This window comes from Argiope bruennichi, chromosome X2 (genome assembly GCF_947563725.1).
Source record: "Argiope bruennichi chromosome X2, qqArgBrue1.1, whole genome shotgun sequence".
NCBI lineage: Eukaryota > Metazoa > Arthropoda > Arachnida > Araneae > Araneidae > Argiope > Argiope bruennichi.
The window spans coordinates 7,940,849-7,962,058 of record NC_079163.1 but is presented as its reverse complement, the minus strand read 5'-3'; the positions used below and the strand labels follow the sequence as shown (position 1 = coordinate 7,962,058).

The 21,210-nt window shown below is 29.4% G+C and overlaps 1 protein-coding gene across 2 annotated transcripts in view; it reads left to right on the top strand.

Moving 5' to 3' along the window:
• The window catches only part of LOC129960667 (T-cell leukemia homeobox protein 3-like), a 69,700-nt gene extending 50,040 nt beyond the window's left edge, over nt 1-19,660 (top strand). For both annotated transcript variants that reach the window (XM_056074222.1, XM_056074221.1), the window contains exon 3: nt 18,913-19,660. In XM_056074222.1, coding sequence (XP_055930197.1) covers nt 18,913-19,195 — 283 coding nt within the window. In that variant the 3' untranslated portion in view covers nt 19,196-19,660. The remainder of the gene's footprint in view (nt 1-18,912) is intronic.
• The last annotated feature ends 1,550 nt before the right edge of the window (nt 19,661-21,210 follow it).

Here is a 21,210-nt window from a genome sequence, read left to right as displayed (position 1 = left end):
CTTTCTTTTCAAACATGCTGTGTAGAGACAGTGGTCTAGTAATGTGTCCCAATCATAAACCAAGTAGGTAAACCGTAACATCTAAAGCAATTTGTAAAAGTAGTAATATTTTATCCATGCGAAAAACTGCAGTGACAAAAGAAAAAGGAGGAATAGGAAGACTAAAAGGTGTTTTTCGGATTGAAGTACACACAACTTGAAAGCTTACCGAAAAGTCTGATGGTTCATTTGTACCACTAATTTCAGTTGAATTGGCTTAAAAGCAGGGATTACTGGACGAATGTAATAAAACCCTGTCAGCGTTGTCATCCCCCGAGGGTGATTACGAACACTCAGGTATGAAGTCCATATTTGGCTTGTTTTCGCCATTGCTCAAGCGCAATTAATTCCCTTCAAGTGACTTTTTTTTCCTATCAGGCACGTGTGGCAGTTCTTGGTTGTATTTTTGAAAGAATTATTTTGAGAAGCATAATGGGAAATTTGTAAAATGATACTTTATTATTTTTTTTTATGTGGATCAGAATTGAAAGAAATTTATTTTCTTCTACTTATTCTATAATGTCTCTTCTTTTTACACACTTTTCATTTAACTTGACTTGTTTCATATTCCTAAAGATTAAAACTTGGAACATATTTTTCCCTTACTTCTTGATTTATTAGAATTTTTAATATTTATATACTTAAGGTTTTTCAACATTTTAATATTTTCGGAATTTAAATGTCAATTAGTCGGCCGATTAATTTATTTAAATTTTCTGTACTGCCATAGAATCCATACTATTTTTAATAATGAATAATAAATTAAAGAGTTAATTTATTATATAAAGAAGCTCATATTTCTGCATGAAAAATACGAACCATATTAAATGTAAATGCTATTCGTAACTTAATACTTAACTACATACTCGCATACTTAATATTGCTGCCTGAAAACGTACTAGAAAGATTATTAACGTACTTCATTATTATAAAAGAAAACGTACTTCATTATTATAAATGCATAATTATAGTTTTGCTTATGAGTATTACATCTCTTAACATTTTATATGGTATGATTTTTCTAACAATCTAACAAAAAATTCTTCATAAATCCACAATTTAAGAGTTATAGTAATTTATTATATACGGTTATGAAAATTTCTATTTCAAAAATCCATCCAGATTTTCTTGTCCTAATATGAATTAAATTCCTTGAGTTTCATCCTTTATAAATTTAATTCTGCTTCGTTTTATACCAGATATTTAAATTAAAATAATGAAAGAAAAAACTTGATCATGACAAAAAATGGCAATTACATTTTAAAATTATTTAGTAAGTATTTTATTTCTAAAATGGATTGTTTTGAGAATAAATAATAAAGTTACAGTATAAATAATGTATTGTAAAAGTGAAAGTACTTTTGAATAGTAATTCATAAGGACATAAGAATTTGTTTAAATTTTATTTCCAGATTTCTTTTGAAAAGGGAATGTGTGTGTAGGAGGGGGGAAGATAAGCACTGAAGGCTTATCTAGAGGTAATAAATTTTCATACGGAGCAAGAATTGGTGAATCCGGTGACTAAGGAACTCTGTCTATGATTTTTCTCTACAGAGACAGCCTATGAAACATTGTTTTTGTTTATTCTATTGAAAATAATTGTTGATAGGAAGCATTCAATCATTGATAATTTATATGGAACACGAGATTAAATTGAATTAAAAATTGGTAAAATCAATTTAGTGATTAAGGCTGGGAGATAGGTTCTTTAATATTACCAATTAATTTAAATGTACAGATAGATAAATCTCCAATAAAAATAAACTAAATATTTAAAAAATATTAAAATGTGCAAAAAATATCATTGAAATGGCATATATTACAATCATTAAAAATAAATTTCTATGTTTAAAACTAAGAAATTTCATAAGAATCGAACATATAATCTTCAAAAAACCTTAATCTACTTCTTTTTGTCATTCCTGAAAAGAATTGTTCTTTTTACATAAAAAAAACACATGAAAAATAGAAAGTGATGTATTCTTTGCCACCTCTTCAAAAGAAATTTGTTGCTTAGTTATATTTTGGAAAGAAAGAAAAAACGAGTTTTAAAATGTTTATTTTAGTACAGAACAAAAACCGCTATATAAAATTTTAATTGGATGATTGAGAACAGTAAAAAATGAGTTTTTATGTCGAAATTATTAAACATAGAAACTGCCACGCCATCTGTGTCTTAGAACGTAGTCATTTTATCTATTAGTTACTGCTCTTTTTCTTAAACCATTGGAAAAAAATGAAAAAAAAATCGAATTTTAAGCATTGAACATTATATTCTGAGCTCCACCGGAACTCATAGTTCGTATTTTTTTTAACAGGATAATGCTAAATAGCACTTACCATTTTAAATGCTGGACTTTTCCAAAATCCTATTTCTAGATGCCTTTCTGTTTTTAATGCACTTATCTTTCTACAAGGAACTATTTATTTATAACAAGGGTGTACATCAAAAATAAAGACAAAAACTGAGAAAAAAATAAAAAAAATTACCAATAAAAAGCTATAAAATTTTAACTGACAGTATTCTTGACAGATGATATGCAGTTTCTTCTTCACAGTAGGACATTTTTTTTTATTTAATTAAACATAGACATTTAATTAACCTGTTCGGAATGTATGGAAGAAGGCATGAAAAATTTCAAAGTATGTAAATTGAGATGATCAGAAAATAATTATTAATTTCTTTTCCACTTACACAGTTTTATCTTCGAAAGTAACGTTTAATATAAATTATCTATATAGTTTATATGAGGCTTCACGAATAAGTAAAAGATTAAACAGTTTTATTTCAATGGAAATGTAGGTTAAAGGAAATAACGATACCATTTGTTGAGATATAAAGGTAATTATGGGGAAATATAATAAAATTTAGGGGGAAAATTGATTTAGAAAAGAAAAATTATCATTGAATAGGTTTTACGCAGCTTTCATGTTTGCAGAAATGTTCGAGGTACGCACGAGTGCGTAGGTGTGAAATTTCGTTTAGTTAATAATTCGGAGAGTAATTATTCATATATCAAGCCTTACTATTTTTTTATTAACCCCTTTATAAACAATGACGAGTATGACTTGCGCATCGAATTATTGAATTTTTAATTTTAAATCTGCAAATAAGTGAAAGTATTAAGTAATTTAAAATGCAAATATCGCTCAAAAGGTATCATTATCTCAAATATCCTTATAGTGTTATAGGAATTGAAGTAATAATAATTGTTCCAAATAGGATGTGTCATCTAATCAGGAAGTTAAGTAAATTCATATGTCAAGGGTTAAAAAAGCAGAATATTTCTTTCTTTCAGGCTTTTAAAAGTTCTTTATTTAAATTGTGACAAGGAATCACACCGTCCTCTCAGAACTGTAACTAAAGATAGAAAAAGGGCATTTATTTAAAGCTTAGAGTTTAAGGGGATTTTACCAATGTATAACGGAGCGAGCATTTGTTTCGGGCTTGTGAAACTGCAATTTAATAATGGACAGTTGAAACTACAAAAAAATAAACTTTGAGAAGGGAAGAAATACGAAGCGAAATTTGAAATAATTTTTAAGTGATTAGAAAATAAATAATTTTAAGAATGTATATAAATTGTGATTTGGTACATATAAACTACTCGGCTTTTGAAAATTGCTAGTTTTTAACGGATGCGCATTTCAATTATTAAACGCACAACCCTTGAACAAGAAATAAAGCTAAAATATGTGTTCAAAATTATAAATTGAATTTCATAAAAAATAGAAAAAGAGAACTCTCTCAAAGAGATGGAGTATTTGAAAATCAGTATTGGTTTATACGTTCTACTGTTTAGAAATATTAGAAATAGAGTATTTGAAAATCAGTGTTGGTTTATACGTTCTACTGTTTAGAAATATTTTACATAAATATTTTATGGATTTAGAGACTTATTCGTAATTTCTGTTCAATTTATTCTTAACGGCGTGCAGGTGATGAGTTTGGCGCTTTTCCCCTCGTCTTGGCGTTATTTCCTCTGGAGGCTTAGAACAACCCAAATTGAAGAATCCTCCAGAAAGTACTGCGGTGGCGCCAACACTCAAATGATTATAGAGTAAAATGCAACTAATGTCAGTATACGGGTCATTGAAATGAAAGACCTCGGTTTTACTTGCTCTTGGTATTTTTACAAGCAAAACTCAGTCAACTCGAAACTACTAATTCTCTTTCCTTCCCCCAGTCTTTGAGTGCACGATGTACGTAACAGGATTTCAACAGTTTCACTTTTATCTTCTAGTGATTTGACCCCAACACATTGGTGCAAAAATATAGGTAGAACTCAATGAGTTACATAACTGGTATTTAGAGACTTCATTCAGATTTTGACGTCTATCAAAAACGTGTTATTTCATCCAATGGCCTGGCTTACAAAAGGAATATCTCTTTGAAGAGTCGATTCACAGTAAACTTATAATTAGGAACAAACGATTTTCCGCGTCGTTTCCTTCGCTTTGTTAATTGATACATTTCTTAATGAAGAGACAGATGTTTAGATTTTGATTCGCATGAAATGCTCTTCAAAATCACAGATTATTTTCTTTCAAATGACTGGCCATCAAAAGTAGTTAAATAGTTAATGCTAAGAGTGATATAACAGGAAATGCTCAGAAAACACGTGCTTAATTTTTAGTACTCTTGGCGTGTATGCTTTAGATGGAGAAGGAGGCACGCAAAAGGACACGCATTATCTTTTTCTTCTTCTTCTTCTTCTTTTTTTTTTAATTTCAGTTTTTGATTGAGGTTTTTCATTTGCATGGGATATGTTTTTTTTTTGTTATTGATTTTTTCCTTGTGAATATAGATACATTAATCTTATATAGTATGCTTCAGCATTCAGAAGGGTTAACTAATTAAATGAAAATTATTTTTAACTAGTTCAACTCAATAAAATAATTCACATCTTAAAATAATAAAAACCCTAAACTCTATAAAAGTAATTCACATCTTAAAATAATGTAAAAATGTAAGATTTAAATGCATTAAAAGGTAAAAACATTCACATTTTGCTTGTCATCACAAACATTATATCATTCTTCGTAACATCGTCTTACGCATCGTTATTATTTATAATCGTAATTATAAAATTTATTTTACAATCAGAGGTATTTATAAATCCTAACATAAAATCGTAATTAATATTAGGAATATTACAATTTAAATTTATCAACTTTCTCTCTAAAGTCTCATAACAATAGAAATTACCTATTAAATACTTATCTTCTACAAATCAATGTGATATTATTCAGCATATCACTTTAATTGATGAGAAAAGATAACTGTTTCGAATAGTTTTTTGTAATCTCCCTATAAATAAAAGATGTCGTTTATAATTAGATCTTAAATTTCTATTATTGGCTGTTTCTTAGCTGTCAGATTATATGACTCGATTTATTAAGGGAAATAAATTACACATTTAAATTCTCACTAAATCAAATACGTAATGAAATACTCATTAATATTTTATGGCTATTTATTATTTTTATCTTTTTAAGTAGGGTTTTTTTATAAGGAATCGGTGTTAGATATAAGATATGACTTAATTTTACTAAATGCTGCCTTTTTATCGTTTATTTATTTTAACTCCTAAGTCTGTGGGAATAAAAAAACTAAACATTCTATGTGTAGAATAAGCCAATGTAGCAAAATAAAGACCTTACAGGAAATTAAGCAACGACTGAGGAATTTTTTTTATTATTATTAGCTTCGGGTTTAGTTTGCATGTACATATTTTAAAATATTGAGAAGCAAACTTTATTTGAGATAAAAAAAAAATGTTTTCTATTTCAGATCAGATATAAATAATTTCAAATTATACTCATTTATCATTTATCCATTGATTTAGCTAATTAAATTATTTGCACACTTTTAATTTAATATAGGAAGAAACAAAACATATGTGTAATACCTTTTTTAAAACAGAACGAAAAAACTGATAGAAGGGGGAGGGGGGAACCTGTTTTATTGACTTCTGTAATTGCTGTAAGTGCCGTCCGCTAATTCAAACATTGTTACAATTACCTTCCTAACAACTAAAAGCACTAGAGCATTTATAACGACTTAAAAGAATTTTCCTGTCATCGAAAAGTTTCGAAATCATTACTGCTTCTAATTATTTTTGTTTGAATCTCAATGTAATAAAATAAAGCAACACTGCGAAAATAAGAACCATTCTTTTACTCTTTTTTTTTCTCTTCCGTTCTTTACAGCTATCAGAACGCAAAATATTAAGTACACATGAAAATCTGAAAATATTCATTACGTTGTTTTATCACTTGCTGACGCTGAAATAAAAATTCGCGTTAGCAATTCTCACCGTCCATTTACGAATTGATAGCAACGCGGCTGCAAATCAATTAGAATTTTGTCTAATTTCCCTTCAATCAGCATCGCATCCGGTAATGCCACTTTAAGTGCCGTTCGCTCCAACGTCAGTAAGGAAATCGAATGGAATATTTAAGAAGCTCGAATTGAATTTGCAAGAAAATTGCTTTCTAATCGCCCTTCCAGTGAGCTTATATTTAGACCTTTTCGTAAACAGTGACTATTACTGAAAGATGTCACGTCATTTTATAATCCGAAAAAACACTTTCGGGAGTTGTAATTGAAGGCCATTACTGTGATAGGGTCAAGATTTCCCTGTAAGATGGGAGTGGAATGCTATTCAAATCGGCAGGGTGGGGGAAACCGATTTGTTTTAGTGCTAGCCACTTGCAAGGGAAAGTGAAGGTTCCGCATAAATTCTTAAATTCTCAATCATGAGGCGAATACTTGGGCATCATCTCTATGGATATAATTTTTCTTTCTTTACCCAATTCCCCCTATAGCCGTTACATTTCGAGAAATACACTCGAGGTCATAAAATCAGCAATAAAAGTCGCCACGTTTGAGAAGAATATTGCTCTTCCTTCGCGGTTTTTCCGGTCTACGTAAATAACAGGGGAGCGGGAAAATTCTAAAATTATAGATGAAAAAGTGGAAGCAAGTTACCGTTTCTGGGAATATCAAATCAAGATGAAAACTTCAATAGGATGGGCATTGCTGCTATTGTAGAGGACGTCTTTGCTTTGCCGAGGAGCGTTATTGTCATAGGCAAACACAAACGTGACCACAACTTCGTTTTGATCGACTAGAATTTTATGTTCCTTGGCGGCCATTACAAGCAGGGTTGGGAGATCTTTCAAAGTTACGTCAGATTGAAGTAGCCGCCCCGAAGTTTATTTCGCTCGAAAAAGGAGATCTCAGAAATGAAATTCAAAGTGGGAAGTCCCGAGTTGGAAATTCAACTGAGATCGACACTTAATGGTCATAAAATGATGGAGAATGGAGTTTAACGCGCTTTTCAATGACGCAGCTATATATAATCTGCCTCGGAAAGGTAAATAGTAAATATTAGAAACCAATACGTGAGGCGTAACTCTGTGGAGTATATTTTTTATTGTACTTCATAGATATCCCCCCCCTTTTCTTTTTCTTTTTCATTTTTTTGAAGAACTTCGGAATAAGATAAATCAATTTGAATTGCTATATTTGCTATTAAAATTTATTCACCCATTTAAAATCTTAATTTCTTGTCCGTTTTTATGCATGGTTCCATTTAATTTCATTTTCAGTTATTTTGTTAGGGCTCTAAATATAATCGACTTTTAATTTTCAGAAGCTTTAAAAGTTTAAAAAGCTGTAAATTGAAAGGTTATAAAAGTTCACACATTTTGAAAACTATTTCAATTATAATGAATTTAAAACTATTTTGATTAATAGTATGGGAAAATAATTGTTTATTTTTTAAATCCATTTAATTAAACTTAATATTTGAATAAAAATATTAGATCGAAAAAAGGCCCTGCGTAAAAGAGCGTAATGCATATATAATATTTAATTTCTGTAAAAAGTTTTAAATTCATAAGTTTTTCAGCTTTTATAGGAATGCACATTTATAATTATTTAATTATTGCCTTCGCTTTATTATTGGTTGACTAGCTCTTTTTCAATTTATCATGTTATTTTTTTTATATAATAAAGCATGAAATTGCATATGTGTTTTTAATTGGCTGGTGATCGATTTCTAATTTGCAGATATTTGACTGGATGCCAAATACTGCATATTAAGAAATGAAAACCGTATGCGTTTGAGAAATGACAGCAGAAAAGAATAAAAGGCGACACAGAGAATTTTTAATTCTTGTATAAAATCATTTCGAACAAAAGTTGCGCAGTCATAAATATTGTGCATACAATTTTTTAATGGCTATCACACAAAATTTCCATTATTTTCAGAGCTCAAATTTATAAATTCAAACCTATAGCTATTCTTACTATCCAAAAGAAGTAGCTCAAAATTTATACAAAAAATGGCTTGCGTAAGTAAGTTCTGAGCTAGACAAAATGCTTAATACCAATAAATTGTATATAACTGAATTGGGTTTTTCAAAGGGTGGTGAGCTAGATTTATCCATGTAATGCCCAAAATGTATGATGGATATTGCTCTCGCGTCCGCTTTCTGTATCTTTTCACCAAGTTTCTTCTTAGTTGAATCATCATACAAATTAGCTAGAGTGTTGCGAATAAACTTATGTTCGTCAGTGCATCCACTTGGTGTAATCTATACCAAAAGTTGGCCAACTATCCCCCCCCCCCTCCTCCATCTATAATCTATGCTCACGTTCTCTGCTGTGGATTCCTGCAACAGCCAACCTTCAAGACCCCTTAGGGGACAGCGAAAGCAAGTCCAGACTGCGAGATCCGAGGCTGCGATATCAGTGATAATTGAATCATTATCTGGCGTCTGAGTGGTTGCTGTTGGAATAAACGTGAGTGCGAGGCGGTCACCCAGCACTGTATTTGGCAGGTGAAACTAGAACTTCTTAGCCAACCAAAGTTGGATGAAAAAGGGGAGGAACTGTTGTTGCGTGCATTCATCAAATTACAGAAGATATGTTTGTAGAGACGGTTCACATACAAATTTGATATAAAATGCGCAAAATGAAATTCAAACGAACAGATGGATAGTACAGGATGGATGGTATGGAATACCATATATAGATGTATAGTATGGAATACCAGCGAATGTTTATTATGAGGAATAGAAACAATGCCAATTGTTCCTTAAAGAAAACGATACAAACTATTTTTTAACACTTTTCTTAGCAAACCATAATAATCAATGTAGCTGTAAGCTTATATTAATTAATAATTGGCTAATTTCAAATTAAAATTTTTATTATTTTATCCAAGGAGTACTTTAAGAGAATGATATCAAAATAAATGACTAATTCACATTCCAATGCTTTTAATATATTACTTAAAATATTGGTGAAATTTGACATCAAAAAAGATTTCAGACCTCATATATTTTTGTAACCTAAAAATTATAAATCTATCATCAATACAAACAAACTTAAAACTGAAAAAAAAATATATTATTGAGACATTTTTCTACGTTAAAATCAAAACATTATTGTAACCAAATTTAATGGTCACTTAAATAAAATGCATCATTCGAAAAAATTTCAAATAGGAATTATTCAAATTATATCCATTAAAATATGAATGAAACCAGTTGGTATATGTGCACTCATTTCAGAAATAAAAAATTAAATATAAAATTTCTAAAAAAAAAAAAGAAATATATATATATATATATATTTATCAAAATTTTTTAATATTCTGTTACATCAAATACGTTGCCGAAGCTCATAAAAGCTGTAATTAACAAAATAACAAGAAATGAGAGTTTTAAAAGCACTTTAGTGAAACCTTTTTTGTATGCGAAATCTATAAACTAATTAAGATCGATTAATATTTTTTTTCCGAATAAAAATCACAATTTTCATTCGAAATAATGTGAATTTATTTTTATATTTAAATTTCATAACTTTTTGTGTGAGATGAATTATTATTGTTTTTATCATAACCACCATGGTCACCATTGAGATGGAAGCAGGGCATTTTTGAGAAATATATATCTAGCAAAATATCCTCCATTCAAACGTTTTATATATATATACATTGCCTAAATATTTTTGATTAATAAATATTGTTTTATATTAGAGATGAAAAATTCATTTATATATTATGCATAGTAGTGTAATCAAATGGCAGAATTCTGAATATCGCTGAACTCGACACATCTTTGTAAGCTTATATGAAGCAAGTAATTATGGTTGCAGCTTTAAAAATTAATAATAAAATGCATTTTATAATAAATTTCTGCTACATTCTAGTCAATTTATCAGTCGTAAAATATTAATAATAAAACTGATAAGTTAGCAATGAATGCGGTTGCCGATGTAGATACTATATACAACAGCATTTATACATATATATTATCTTCCTTTGAATAACTTTGTAGATAACTAACTTTCTTACAGTTCAGTCACATTTTCTTGCTCCGTTTTCTATCTCTACTTGAATATGATATCAGAGTTGGGATATATCGCAAATATAGTTGAAATTATTAACTTATTTACTGCCTTGTAATATAAAATCGAAGGTCGTAAGAACATGAGTAATGATATGTTTTTTTATTCCGAAATAAGACACTCCCATGTCTCATCTGCTCTTATCAATAACAGCACAATGTTTACGTCGCCTTCAAATCTATTGACATTGTTCAGGCTTATTAAATTACAATTTTTGGTATGTCTGTATTGGGAATTGCAAATAGTAAAGCTGCAACTAACACTTCTGTTTAAATCTGCTGTTTAAGATGTATTTGCTATGAAGACATATTTCTGAGATTTTAAGTTCTAACATAAGAAAGGAAAAAAACTGATAGAATTACTTTTGGATTTTAAATATTTATCCTAAGTAATTAATTTTAAATATCTACTTTATATCTTCATATTGCACGGTCAGATGACTCATTTCTAATTTTGAGTTGAAAGCATTAGCAATTGCTTGTAAGGAAGATTACTGTAGGTTCTCATGTTCTATATACAAACGAATTGCACTGCATATTTCATGCATAATCAGACGGAGAACATTTATTTTCATTACTCTTTTTCATATAATGAATTATCCCAAGAACAGCTTTTTTAAATTGCTATTTAAGATATTTTACACTACATTCTGGCGGAAAACAGTCGAGGAATAGATGATGGCTTAAGAAAATGCATACTTAATCACTTACCGGTACTGAGTATCAGGTGAAGTGTAAACGAATAAATAATTTTCGAAAATCTTGTTTGAATTCTCAGTAACTGCGATTTAATACAATCAAATTAGAATTTTTGGTTTATGGAAAATTTCTTAAAATTATCTAATTGTTTTTTAGCTGACAAAGTTTTTCTTTTTCTTTTTAGTTTTATTTCTTTATTCATGTATTTTGCTGTTCTCGCTGTAATGTGTTATATTAACCATGAAATGTTTTTATATATCTGGCTACTCTGCATAAAATCAACTGGTATTTCAATTAAAATCAACTTATTAATCAATTGGAAGATTCCTTTTATGAATTTGAAATAATTGAACCTTTTTTAATTCGTTAATTGGTATATTTACATAAAATATTGACAGTAACATGATCTCAGGATAATTTAATCCAAAGATACCGTCAGATTTCTTCATACAACCAATACACAGGCAGTGCAACAATTAGAGATAAGAACAAATCAATCATTTTAATTCTGTAAATCAAAATTCTTTTCGCCAAACAATCCAAAAAGTATTGATAATGCATAGAAAAATATAGAAAAACAAATTAATTGCATTCCTGAACTGCTATTGGATAATATATGAGAATGCTTGTTTTCTATTCCCTTTCATTTTTTTCAGCTTAATGAAATTAAAGTATTTAAGGTCTATATAAGAGGATCAATATATATTTGTTATAGATGAACGATGCATAATAAATACTTTAATATTTTTTAAACATTAATATTAAATACATTAACAATTTTGAAATTTCATTTAAGGCATGATGAAACGCCATACTGTTTTCAAATCTAATCATGAAGTAGAAAATTATTCAATAATACATAAAATATTTTCTTAAGGATATCGTATTGTAAGATTCCATTATTCACTTTTAAACCAGAATGGTGTAGAAATGATTCAGATTTTTATTTATAAAATTTATTTTTCCTAAATGAATCCATTTTATAAAGAAAAAGTCTGTAGTAAAACTACTTCTTAATATCTTTATGAAATTTACGTTTATAATATGTGCGTGTTTTAAAATATTTTATCTTTTCATTTTTGTTTCAGAAAATGTATTTTATCGAAATGTTACAATTTTGGAGAAAAATTCACTTTCACCTTTTAAAATGACTTGAAGGAAACCAGTTACAATCGCAACTCAAACGTTCATGGACAATAAACTCAAACGTAAACTAAAGAAACGAGTTATCATTGCTAAAAAGAATATTTATTTATTGTATGTTAATTATTTTATCGTTTATATTCCACATAAATTTTTCTTTGAATGTAAAAGACAACAAAGAATTACTCCAAAACTCATTACCATGCGAGCTAGATATACAATAAACGTACCCCCCTCTCCCCTTTAATGCAAGTTGAAAGGAAAGAAATGGTTTTCACAACAACCCAAAAGAAAATTACGCCGTTTTGTAATTAATACAATGAAAGGAGGAATGGTAGTTAAACGCCCTCTACTCGACCAGATTTACCTGTGCTTTTTCGTTAACAAATGTTCATTCAATTACATTGGTCTTATTTTGGCCGTCCGGTGTTACGGACGGTTGATGAGAGAGAAAGAGCAGCTACGACAAAGGGGACGTATACAAAAAGAGAAAAATAATTCAAGATATCCAAAGCACCGTATACTTGTTGAATAATGTTGAATGAAGAATCATTACAGATGTTTTAATAGAAATATTATTTGAGGAATCTTATTATTAACCACTTAATTGTTTTATTTTCTTTACTATCTAATAGGATGACACCTTCTATTTTGGGAATATTTTCTTATTTTGAAATCCATTGAATACTTGACTTAGCAACGTATTCGAAGTAATTTTTATATTGAATTATAATCGTTATAAAGGGTTTATTTTTTCTTACAACTATCGAAATTCGATAAATCGATGCACGTACAATATAAGGGCAAAACAGTTAAGCGGTTAATGTGCGTGAAAGAGGAAAGATTATTAATTATTTAATAATTATGATAAAAAGTTAAACTAATCTTTTGTAAAATGAGTTCAATTAAATTACAGCAGTTTTTTTGTTTGAGAAAGAAGATGTTTGTTTTTTGACTTAAAATTAAGTAATTTGTTTTCAATTCTTTTCCCAGTGATAAACAATTTTTTCATATTTTCGATACACGCTATCTGAAATCGAAAATAGCTATTTTCATGAACTGTTAGCTATAAGAGAGATTTTTGCGCAGAAAAATTTGCTTTGTTTCATAAGTCGGTAGATTTATTTCGTATATTCATTCATAATACATTGGAATTAGGTGCTTTTTTTCTTTTCAAAATCTTAAATTGTTTCATTTCTAGAACCTTAATAAAAAAAAAATCATGAACTATATAGTGATGCACCATTTACAATTTCCTGCTATATAGTCATTAATCCATCTCATCTTGATAAACCGATTATGTGAAATGCATTACATTTATGAAAGATCTTTTACATTAAAAATAATACATAAAAAGGAATCACGAGTTTGCTAAAGAAATGCAAATTATCAAATCAAGATTATTTCGCAAAAATAATGGAATTTATTTATTTTTCTCAAAAAATTTAACAATTAACCAACAAGCGTTTCTATTAAAGGAATAAATAAATAATGAATTGCTAAAACAAATAAAGAAGCGAAATAAAAAGTGAATATCATTGGTCTTAAAATGGAATTGAGGCTTGAAATGATAAGAGATATCTGATGCAACTATGTAGTTGCTCTGTAAAAGGCTAAGTTAAGTTATCTTTTTAAGTTATCTCCGATTGATTTTCAGTAAGAAATTCATCGAAATACTTTGATAATCTGACTAGAAGTGACAATATAATCTTAAGAAACACGAAGTAATACAACCCCAGGTTTCCAACAAAGGAAAGAGGTCGGATGGCAAACTGATAACACACACACACACACACGCAGACACATATTTTATATACGCACGCACGCACACGCACACACACACACACACACGCAGACAGACACACACACACACACACACGCAGACACACACACACACACACACACACACACACACACACACACACACACACACACACACACACACACACATACTTTATTTTACCCACTTTATTGATTTCACTTTTTCCGTTTTCTTTTAAAATTGTCCGGAGAAAAATAAAGCACATTTAAAAAAATTACAGTTACAAAAAAAGGAAAATCAGCAAAATCGAGAGCTATAACTATAAAAATATTTTGTTTTAATATATTTTTTTTCAATTTGCCCTCTCGATCTTTATTTATTACTGCATTTATTTATTCGTGTGTCAGTTTTCAAAAGACATTTTTGATCTAGAGATGTGTAAAAGTGATCCACATTCATTTCTAGTTCAGAGTCATTCATTCCGCAATGACTGAAATTTCTATTTGCAGAATTGAAATAAATAGCCTACATTACAAATCATAGGACATGTCATATTCTAAGTCTACGGTATTGTCATCAATGTAAAGAGTTTTAAAGTTAAAAATATTTAGCTTTATAAAAAAGAAGAAATTGATTGGTTATTAGTTTGGTAAGATAGAAAACCTTCTGTTTGTCAAATACCTTAAACTTATTCTGTTTTAAAATTTTATTTTTTCAAACTAATCTCACGTTAATATAATGCTGAAAATAGATGTAAATGCAATATTTTTAGTTTTCTTCATCACATTGCACATCTCCTATTCAAAATCTTTATGACTTTGTCCCGAAGCCCTTTTCTACTAGTGAAACATGAATGTTTGAGATTAAAAATATTTTGTTTTCTTCAAGAATTATTCTCCAATGTTTAGATTTCCGTTTAATGCTAGTTATATTAGAAAATGTTTAAAGAATATGGTTGCAGTTTAAAAAAATTAAATAGAAATATTGTCAAATTCAGTAATAAACGGTATAAAAGTTGTTAGAAGCAAATCTTTCTTCCTTAATTAAAAATGTCTTTATATGCTTAATTTAAATTTGATACTTTTCATTGAAAGACAATACAATTTTTCCATCTATTCCAGTAATATGCCTCGAGCAATACTGTTACTATTCATCGGATTTTTCAACAGAATTCCAAACAGAGCATCTACAGTAATTGTCCATGGCGATATCCTTTATGCTAAGTTTCATGTTTTCAAAAAGTTTAGTTGTTCATTTCTCAGTTTCCCTTCATTTCATCGATTTGTTGTAAGATCTAGTCATTTTCCATCCCGATATCTTCCTTTCCGTTCAGTTCCATGTTTTCATAAGTTTAATTTTTCATTCCTCAGTTTCTCTTAATTCCATTGATTTGTTGCAAGATGCATTTTCTAGAATACCTGATCCGAAAAAAAATCGAACTCAAAGAAAAAGAAAATAAAGATCCATCTTTGAAAGTTGTTTCTTTCGAGAAGGGGGGAATAAAAATAAGAAGCAAGCCAGCAAGAGTTTTCTCTATACCCAATCAGCGTTTTCAGAAACACACTTAGCAAAACTTGTTGCAGATGTAACGAAATGAGAAAAGGGAGTATTACCAGGCTAGGCGTGCCTGGCATCCTTTTAACACATCTATTTGGACGAGTTTAAAAGACGGGAATCCATTCTCTCTCACTTCCATTCTCCTAAGTGAGGCACGTTGGGTACGAAATCATTTGAAGCAGGTCAAAATACAAATTCAGAAGATTTTTCTCCACTTCAAATGTCTTCGGTTCCTCTGTTTTGAAAGAAGTTTGCTCTTGGAATATGCGGTTTTATTTTAACTTTAAACATTTACTTTTCTTTTTCGTTCGACAGGACTCAGCAAAAACGTACTTTTTCGAGTGGCCAACTCTCTCTCTCTCTCTTTTTCCTCTCACTTTTGAATTCACGCGTAACGATTCCGAGAAGTAATAATGTTCTCAAAGAAACGGAATCTCTCCGGTTATTTCCGTGATTGATGTATAAGAAATCAGCGGTTAGGCGAGTGGATGAAAAGAAAACTTCCCTAATTCTTTTTTAATTTGCCTCATCAGAGAATCCCTACTCTGGATATCCTCAAGGAAAGGCAATGGGGATGGAGATCCAGAGTTTCCATTATTGCCATCGTAAGAAACGGGTCATTACCATGGGCTCTCAGAGATGGTACTGCTGTATTTGATAAATAAATGCAAGCTAGCATTTTAATCCTAAAATAGATTTTTTTTAAGGCGATACAGGGTTTCCATTATTGACATCGTAAGAAATGGGCCATTTTCATGGGCCCTCAGAGATAGAATAACAGTACTGCTGTATTTGATAAATAAATGCAAGATAACATTTAAATCCTAAAAGAGATTTTTTAAAAGAGATTCAGAGTTTCCATTATTGCCATCGTAAGAAATGGATCATTATCATGGTTCCCAAGAGATAGAATAACAGCACTGCGGTATTTGATAAATAAATGCAAAATAACATTTCAATCCTAAAATAGATTTTTTAATCGGGATTTATAAAGTTTGTTTTACCAGAAAAAATTTTTTGTCTTCTTGTTTTCGATTTTTGGTGAAATTTTTCTCGTATACGTAATAAAGTAGAAAAGACATTGACAATGTTAATGACAATTAAAGGAGCAGTAATATCAAAAATTTAACGATTTCGATGGAATGATAATTAAAAGATTTCGGATAAATTAATATAACCTACTCATTACAAAGTATTTTAAAAGGTATTTGTTCTAAATTATTAAACATGATTTTTTTCAGTCTAGCCTATATCTTGGTTAGAAATAAATTTCTTTGTCTTATTTTCTGCCGATGATTTATTTCCTATACATAGGAAAAGGATTTAAACGAATAAATATTTGATTTGTTTAAAATGTTAAAAAATAAAAAAACATTTTTTGGATATATTGTCGATTTTGTAAATTTTTATCATACTTAAGAGAATAGTTATAAGATTAGAATAATTTCTTTGTAAGAATTATAATAGAGTATGAGCAGATTTTATTTCTGCATCAAAATTTGCGTTTTGGTTGAACTATTGACAATAAAAGAATCTTTTATATCTATTAGAAAATAAAAAGCAAATGAAGAAACAGCAAAATTTGCATATCAAAGCTGTATTTCTCTTAGTTAAATATATAATTGTAGACAATTTTAAGAAAAACAGTTCATACTTTTATTTTCATAAATAGTGAAAAATTATACAACTGATAACTATATTTTCTAAGCTAGAAATTTGACAGTCTTCCTGTAAATCCCAGCTGAGGTCGTGAAGCAGAAATTTAGCTATGGTATAAGAAGAGATATTTTAAGTTCCAATGCATATATTATTAAGATCTGTTAAATAATATCAACCATGAACTTAACATAATTTTTAATTGTTTAATTATAATTTTTATATTATTTTTAAAAACTAGTCTCCGTATACTTCTATCAAAGCAAGAATCAAAGACTTTTAAAACGTTAATAATTTTTTCCTTACATGATTTTTTACAGTTAAAGTAAAGCTTTAATATCATATCGAATTGCTAATATCATAGCGAAAGCTTTAATATTATATCGAATAATATCATATCGATTTGCAAATTAATTTGTTTGGTATTTATTTTTATTAATAATAAAAGAAGTGATTTGCAATCAAAAAATTAGAGTCCTCGTCTCATTTCCTGACTAAAAGATTATGAATGAGCGTTGTGATCATTAATAGTTAATCAATCTTTCATTTCTTGTTAAATGCTGTTGTGAATGAACTAATTATCAGTTGAGGTCTTTCTTTAGTAAAACTCTAGTTTGATCTCGCAAATGCAATCTGAGAGCTTTCTAACGAATGCAACGAGACTGAGATTTCTATTCAAAATCTTTCCTTATGAAAGATTCTTCATCAAGATATGAAATGTCTTTATTTGATTCCCTCAATTTTGAAAGTCATTGTTTTAAATTGAAAAACAATATATTTATGCATCAATAATTTTATATAGCATTATTATCTGTTATATTTATGATATTTAAATATTATATAGAGTTCAGTCGGTAGAATATAAGCTTATGAAAATTTTCTTTCCCAATATTTCCTGATCAGAACAACAATTAAAAAACTGTGATGTTTTAATCATAATTTATGAACAATTAAATTGGATAGTGAACATAAGGCAAAATGGTATTTTTCCAGACTTAAATTATTTTGAACTAAATTTTGAATTATATTATCTTCTGAACTTGAAATTCGATAAATATCTTAGAAATCGACTTAAAATACCGTTGTGAAAGTTCCGGGCGAGAAAAGTATGTATCCCACTGAAATTTATTCTTTTATTCATATAATCTTGCGTAACAATATATTTAAAATACTTGGGAATTTCAGCGACTTTCATACTTTATTTTGAGCTGTAATCTTCAAATTTTACCCAGTCATCACCTCGTTCATCCAGTTTAAAGTAAATAAATAAATAACATCATCTTTAAGTTTATAAATATGGTGTAAATAACAACTGGGTATTGTTGCGACGAATTAAGAATGAATCTACTACACTATGCTATTTCTTTTCGGTAAATAAAATCATTCGAATGGTCAGTAAAAAAGCACAGCCTATCAATATAAAAAAGGCTGAAATCATTTTTAGAGTTTTGGTGAAACTCATCTAGAATGCATTCAATATAAACTCTGAATGGTGCAGAAAAATGTGTTTACGAAAGATCTCTTCTTGAAATGTTAGAAAATTAGTAAATGGAGAGTTAGTTTTAATATTATATTTCAAGAAATGATTTCGAATATGTTTGTGTAATTGGTTATTATTTTGTTTTCTCCAGACGGCAAACAGCGGAGGAACGTGAAGCCGAGCGGCAGGCTGCCAATCGCCTGATGATGTCTCTGCATGCTGAAGTGGTGTCCAAGTCCATGTATGAGCCTACCAGAGACCCTCTATGCTTGAGTAACGCGTCCCTGCACGCACTACAAAATCTTCAGCCATGGTCGGCTGACAGCTCTGCGGCGGCTCATGCGGCGGCGGCCGCGGCTTCTCACCACCACCAGTCTACGGATCGGCCCCCGTACCTTCAGCCGCCAACCTCCCTCACGGCGCCCATTTGCTGAGGCCAGTCATTGGATAGTGCACCGGACCAAGCTCATCGATTGAGTGCATCTCTGGTAATTTGCTACTTGGTAAGACGCATCCAACGAAGCAACTGCAGTGGAAACCAGCTGTGATGGGAAAGGCTGCACGAGCAGTTCTGACCAGAAATAAATGAGTGCCAAACCTTGAATGCTATTCCAAACACATTCGACGCGCGCAAGTGTAGAGTTTCATTAGTTTAAAGTTTGTTTAACTTCCATTTTCTTTTTTAACTTTCTTGAGACCTTTCCATGTCCATCCTTTGTTATTCACAAATCCTTTGTTTTATTGCCTTGAAATTCTGATATTTACTAAAGATCAGTTTTTCATTTTAAGATCTTTCAATGCTACGGTTTCATGACCATTGACATACCACATTTATTGAAACTCAGTTTCATTAATTCAGGAGCAGAATAATGTACACTAATATTTTGTAATTTTTTATATCTATGCATACATTTCAACTTGTTTAAAAACCATTACCTTAAATTTGATAAATTTTCATTGTAGCCAAACTTTTAAATTTGTTTCGATTGTTTTAAATTCAATATATATATATATATATATATATATATATATATATCTTGAAAATTGTGATCAAGATATGTATATATATATATATATCTTGAAAATTGTGACCTATATTGAAAGTTAAAATGGTCGATGTTATAAATTAAACATTATCTGATTTCTTAAAATTACAAACTGTTGTTCAAAATTATTGTTTCAAATCGGAAATATCCACTGCCAATATAATTGCTGCTGACTCCAAATATTTAAGCAAATATTTTCATGATTATATTATAGAATTAGTTATTCATTCTTATTTCTCCTACCAACAACTGAATACTAGTCATAATAATCAGGGTCATTTTTAATTGTTTCAAGTAAAATGAGGAATTGTTTCTTCAAATAACATTAACAAATTTCAAATACGATAATGATATTAATTCTAATTCTTAGAGATTTTAATCAGTCTTTAAACCATTCTTTAAAAAAAGATGAATATGTTGGGATAGCTATTAAGGTAAGTGACTGGCTTTCGTATCTTAGTGAAGTCAATGCTGACCAAAAAGGACTTGAACTCTCAGCGGTAAGAGTATATTGAATTGATACTGTGTGACTTGCATGCAAGATGAAACATACAGAAAAGTGTGTGAACTGCATTAACTCTAAATCATTTCTATATTCTTAAAGCCACTGTGAAAACTGATAATGGACACTAAACCTATGACTTATTATAATTAAATGTGATGCCAGATTTCTTACCATCTGCTACCAATAAAAAAAACTAACTCGTAACTAATGAAGTAGATATGTGAATCTTTGTAAGCTGTAATGATAAAGGACACATATCACAAACTTACTCATGAACATGAATTCCACTGGAGTCACTGTGTGTCCTAGAAAAAAAAGTTTAGAAGATCTTCCAAGTCAAGTGAGACGTAACTTCAAGTAAGTTCAAGAATATTATGTTCCGACATAATAGATTTAAAGAATTGTAATCATACTTGGATACGTTTCTTAGATCATTATCAAAGTGTGAATTATTAGTAACCTCTGTTACTAAGGAGAAAATTGGAAAATAAGGTATTAAGAAGTAGTGTAGGAATTTCGGGGTTTACATTGGCAAGATTAAGGCCATTTTTATTTGTTACTTTTCAGATTATAGATACTTAATTACTTTGATTGTGACAATGTACTGATATATACTTACGAAATAATTATTAGAAAAATACTAATTATGAAACTTATGTAGAATTTATGTTTGAATTGCATGATAAGACTGCAATAAAGCGGTAGTGAAGTAGAAATAATTTTTTAGAAACGAATAATATCTCTATTTCATTACATATGAAGCTATTTATACTCATCAAATATATATTGTTAGTAAAAGGTAATTTCACCTCAAACTAACATGTGTAAAACAAGTATGAAAATATAAATTAATTTTCTATAACTTAGCATTCAAACAGCTTTGAAAATAAATTCTCTA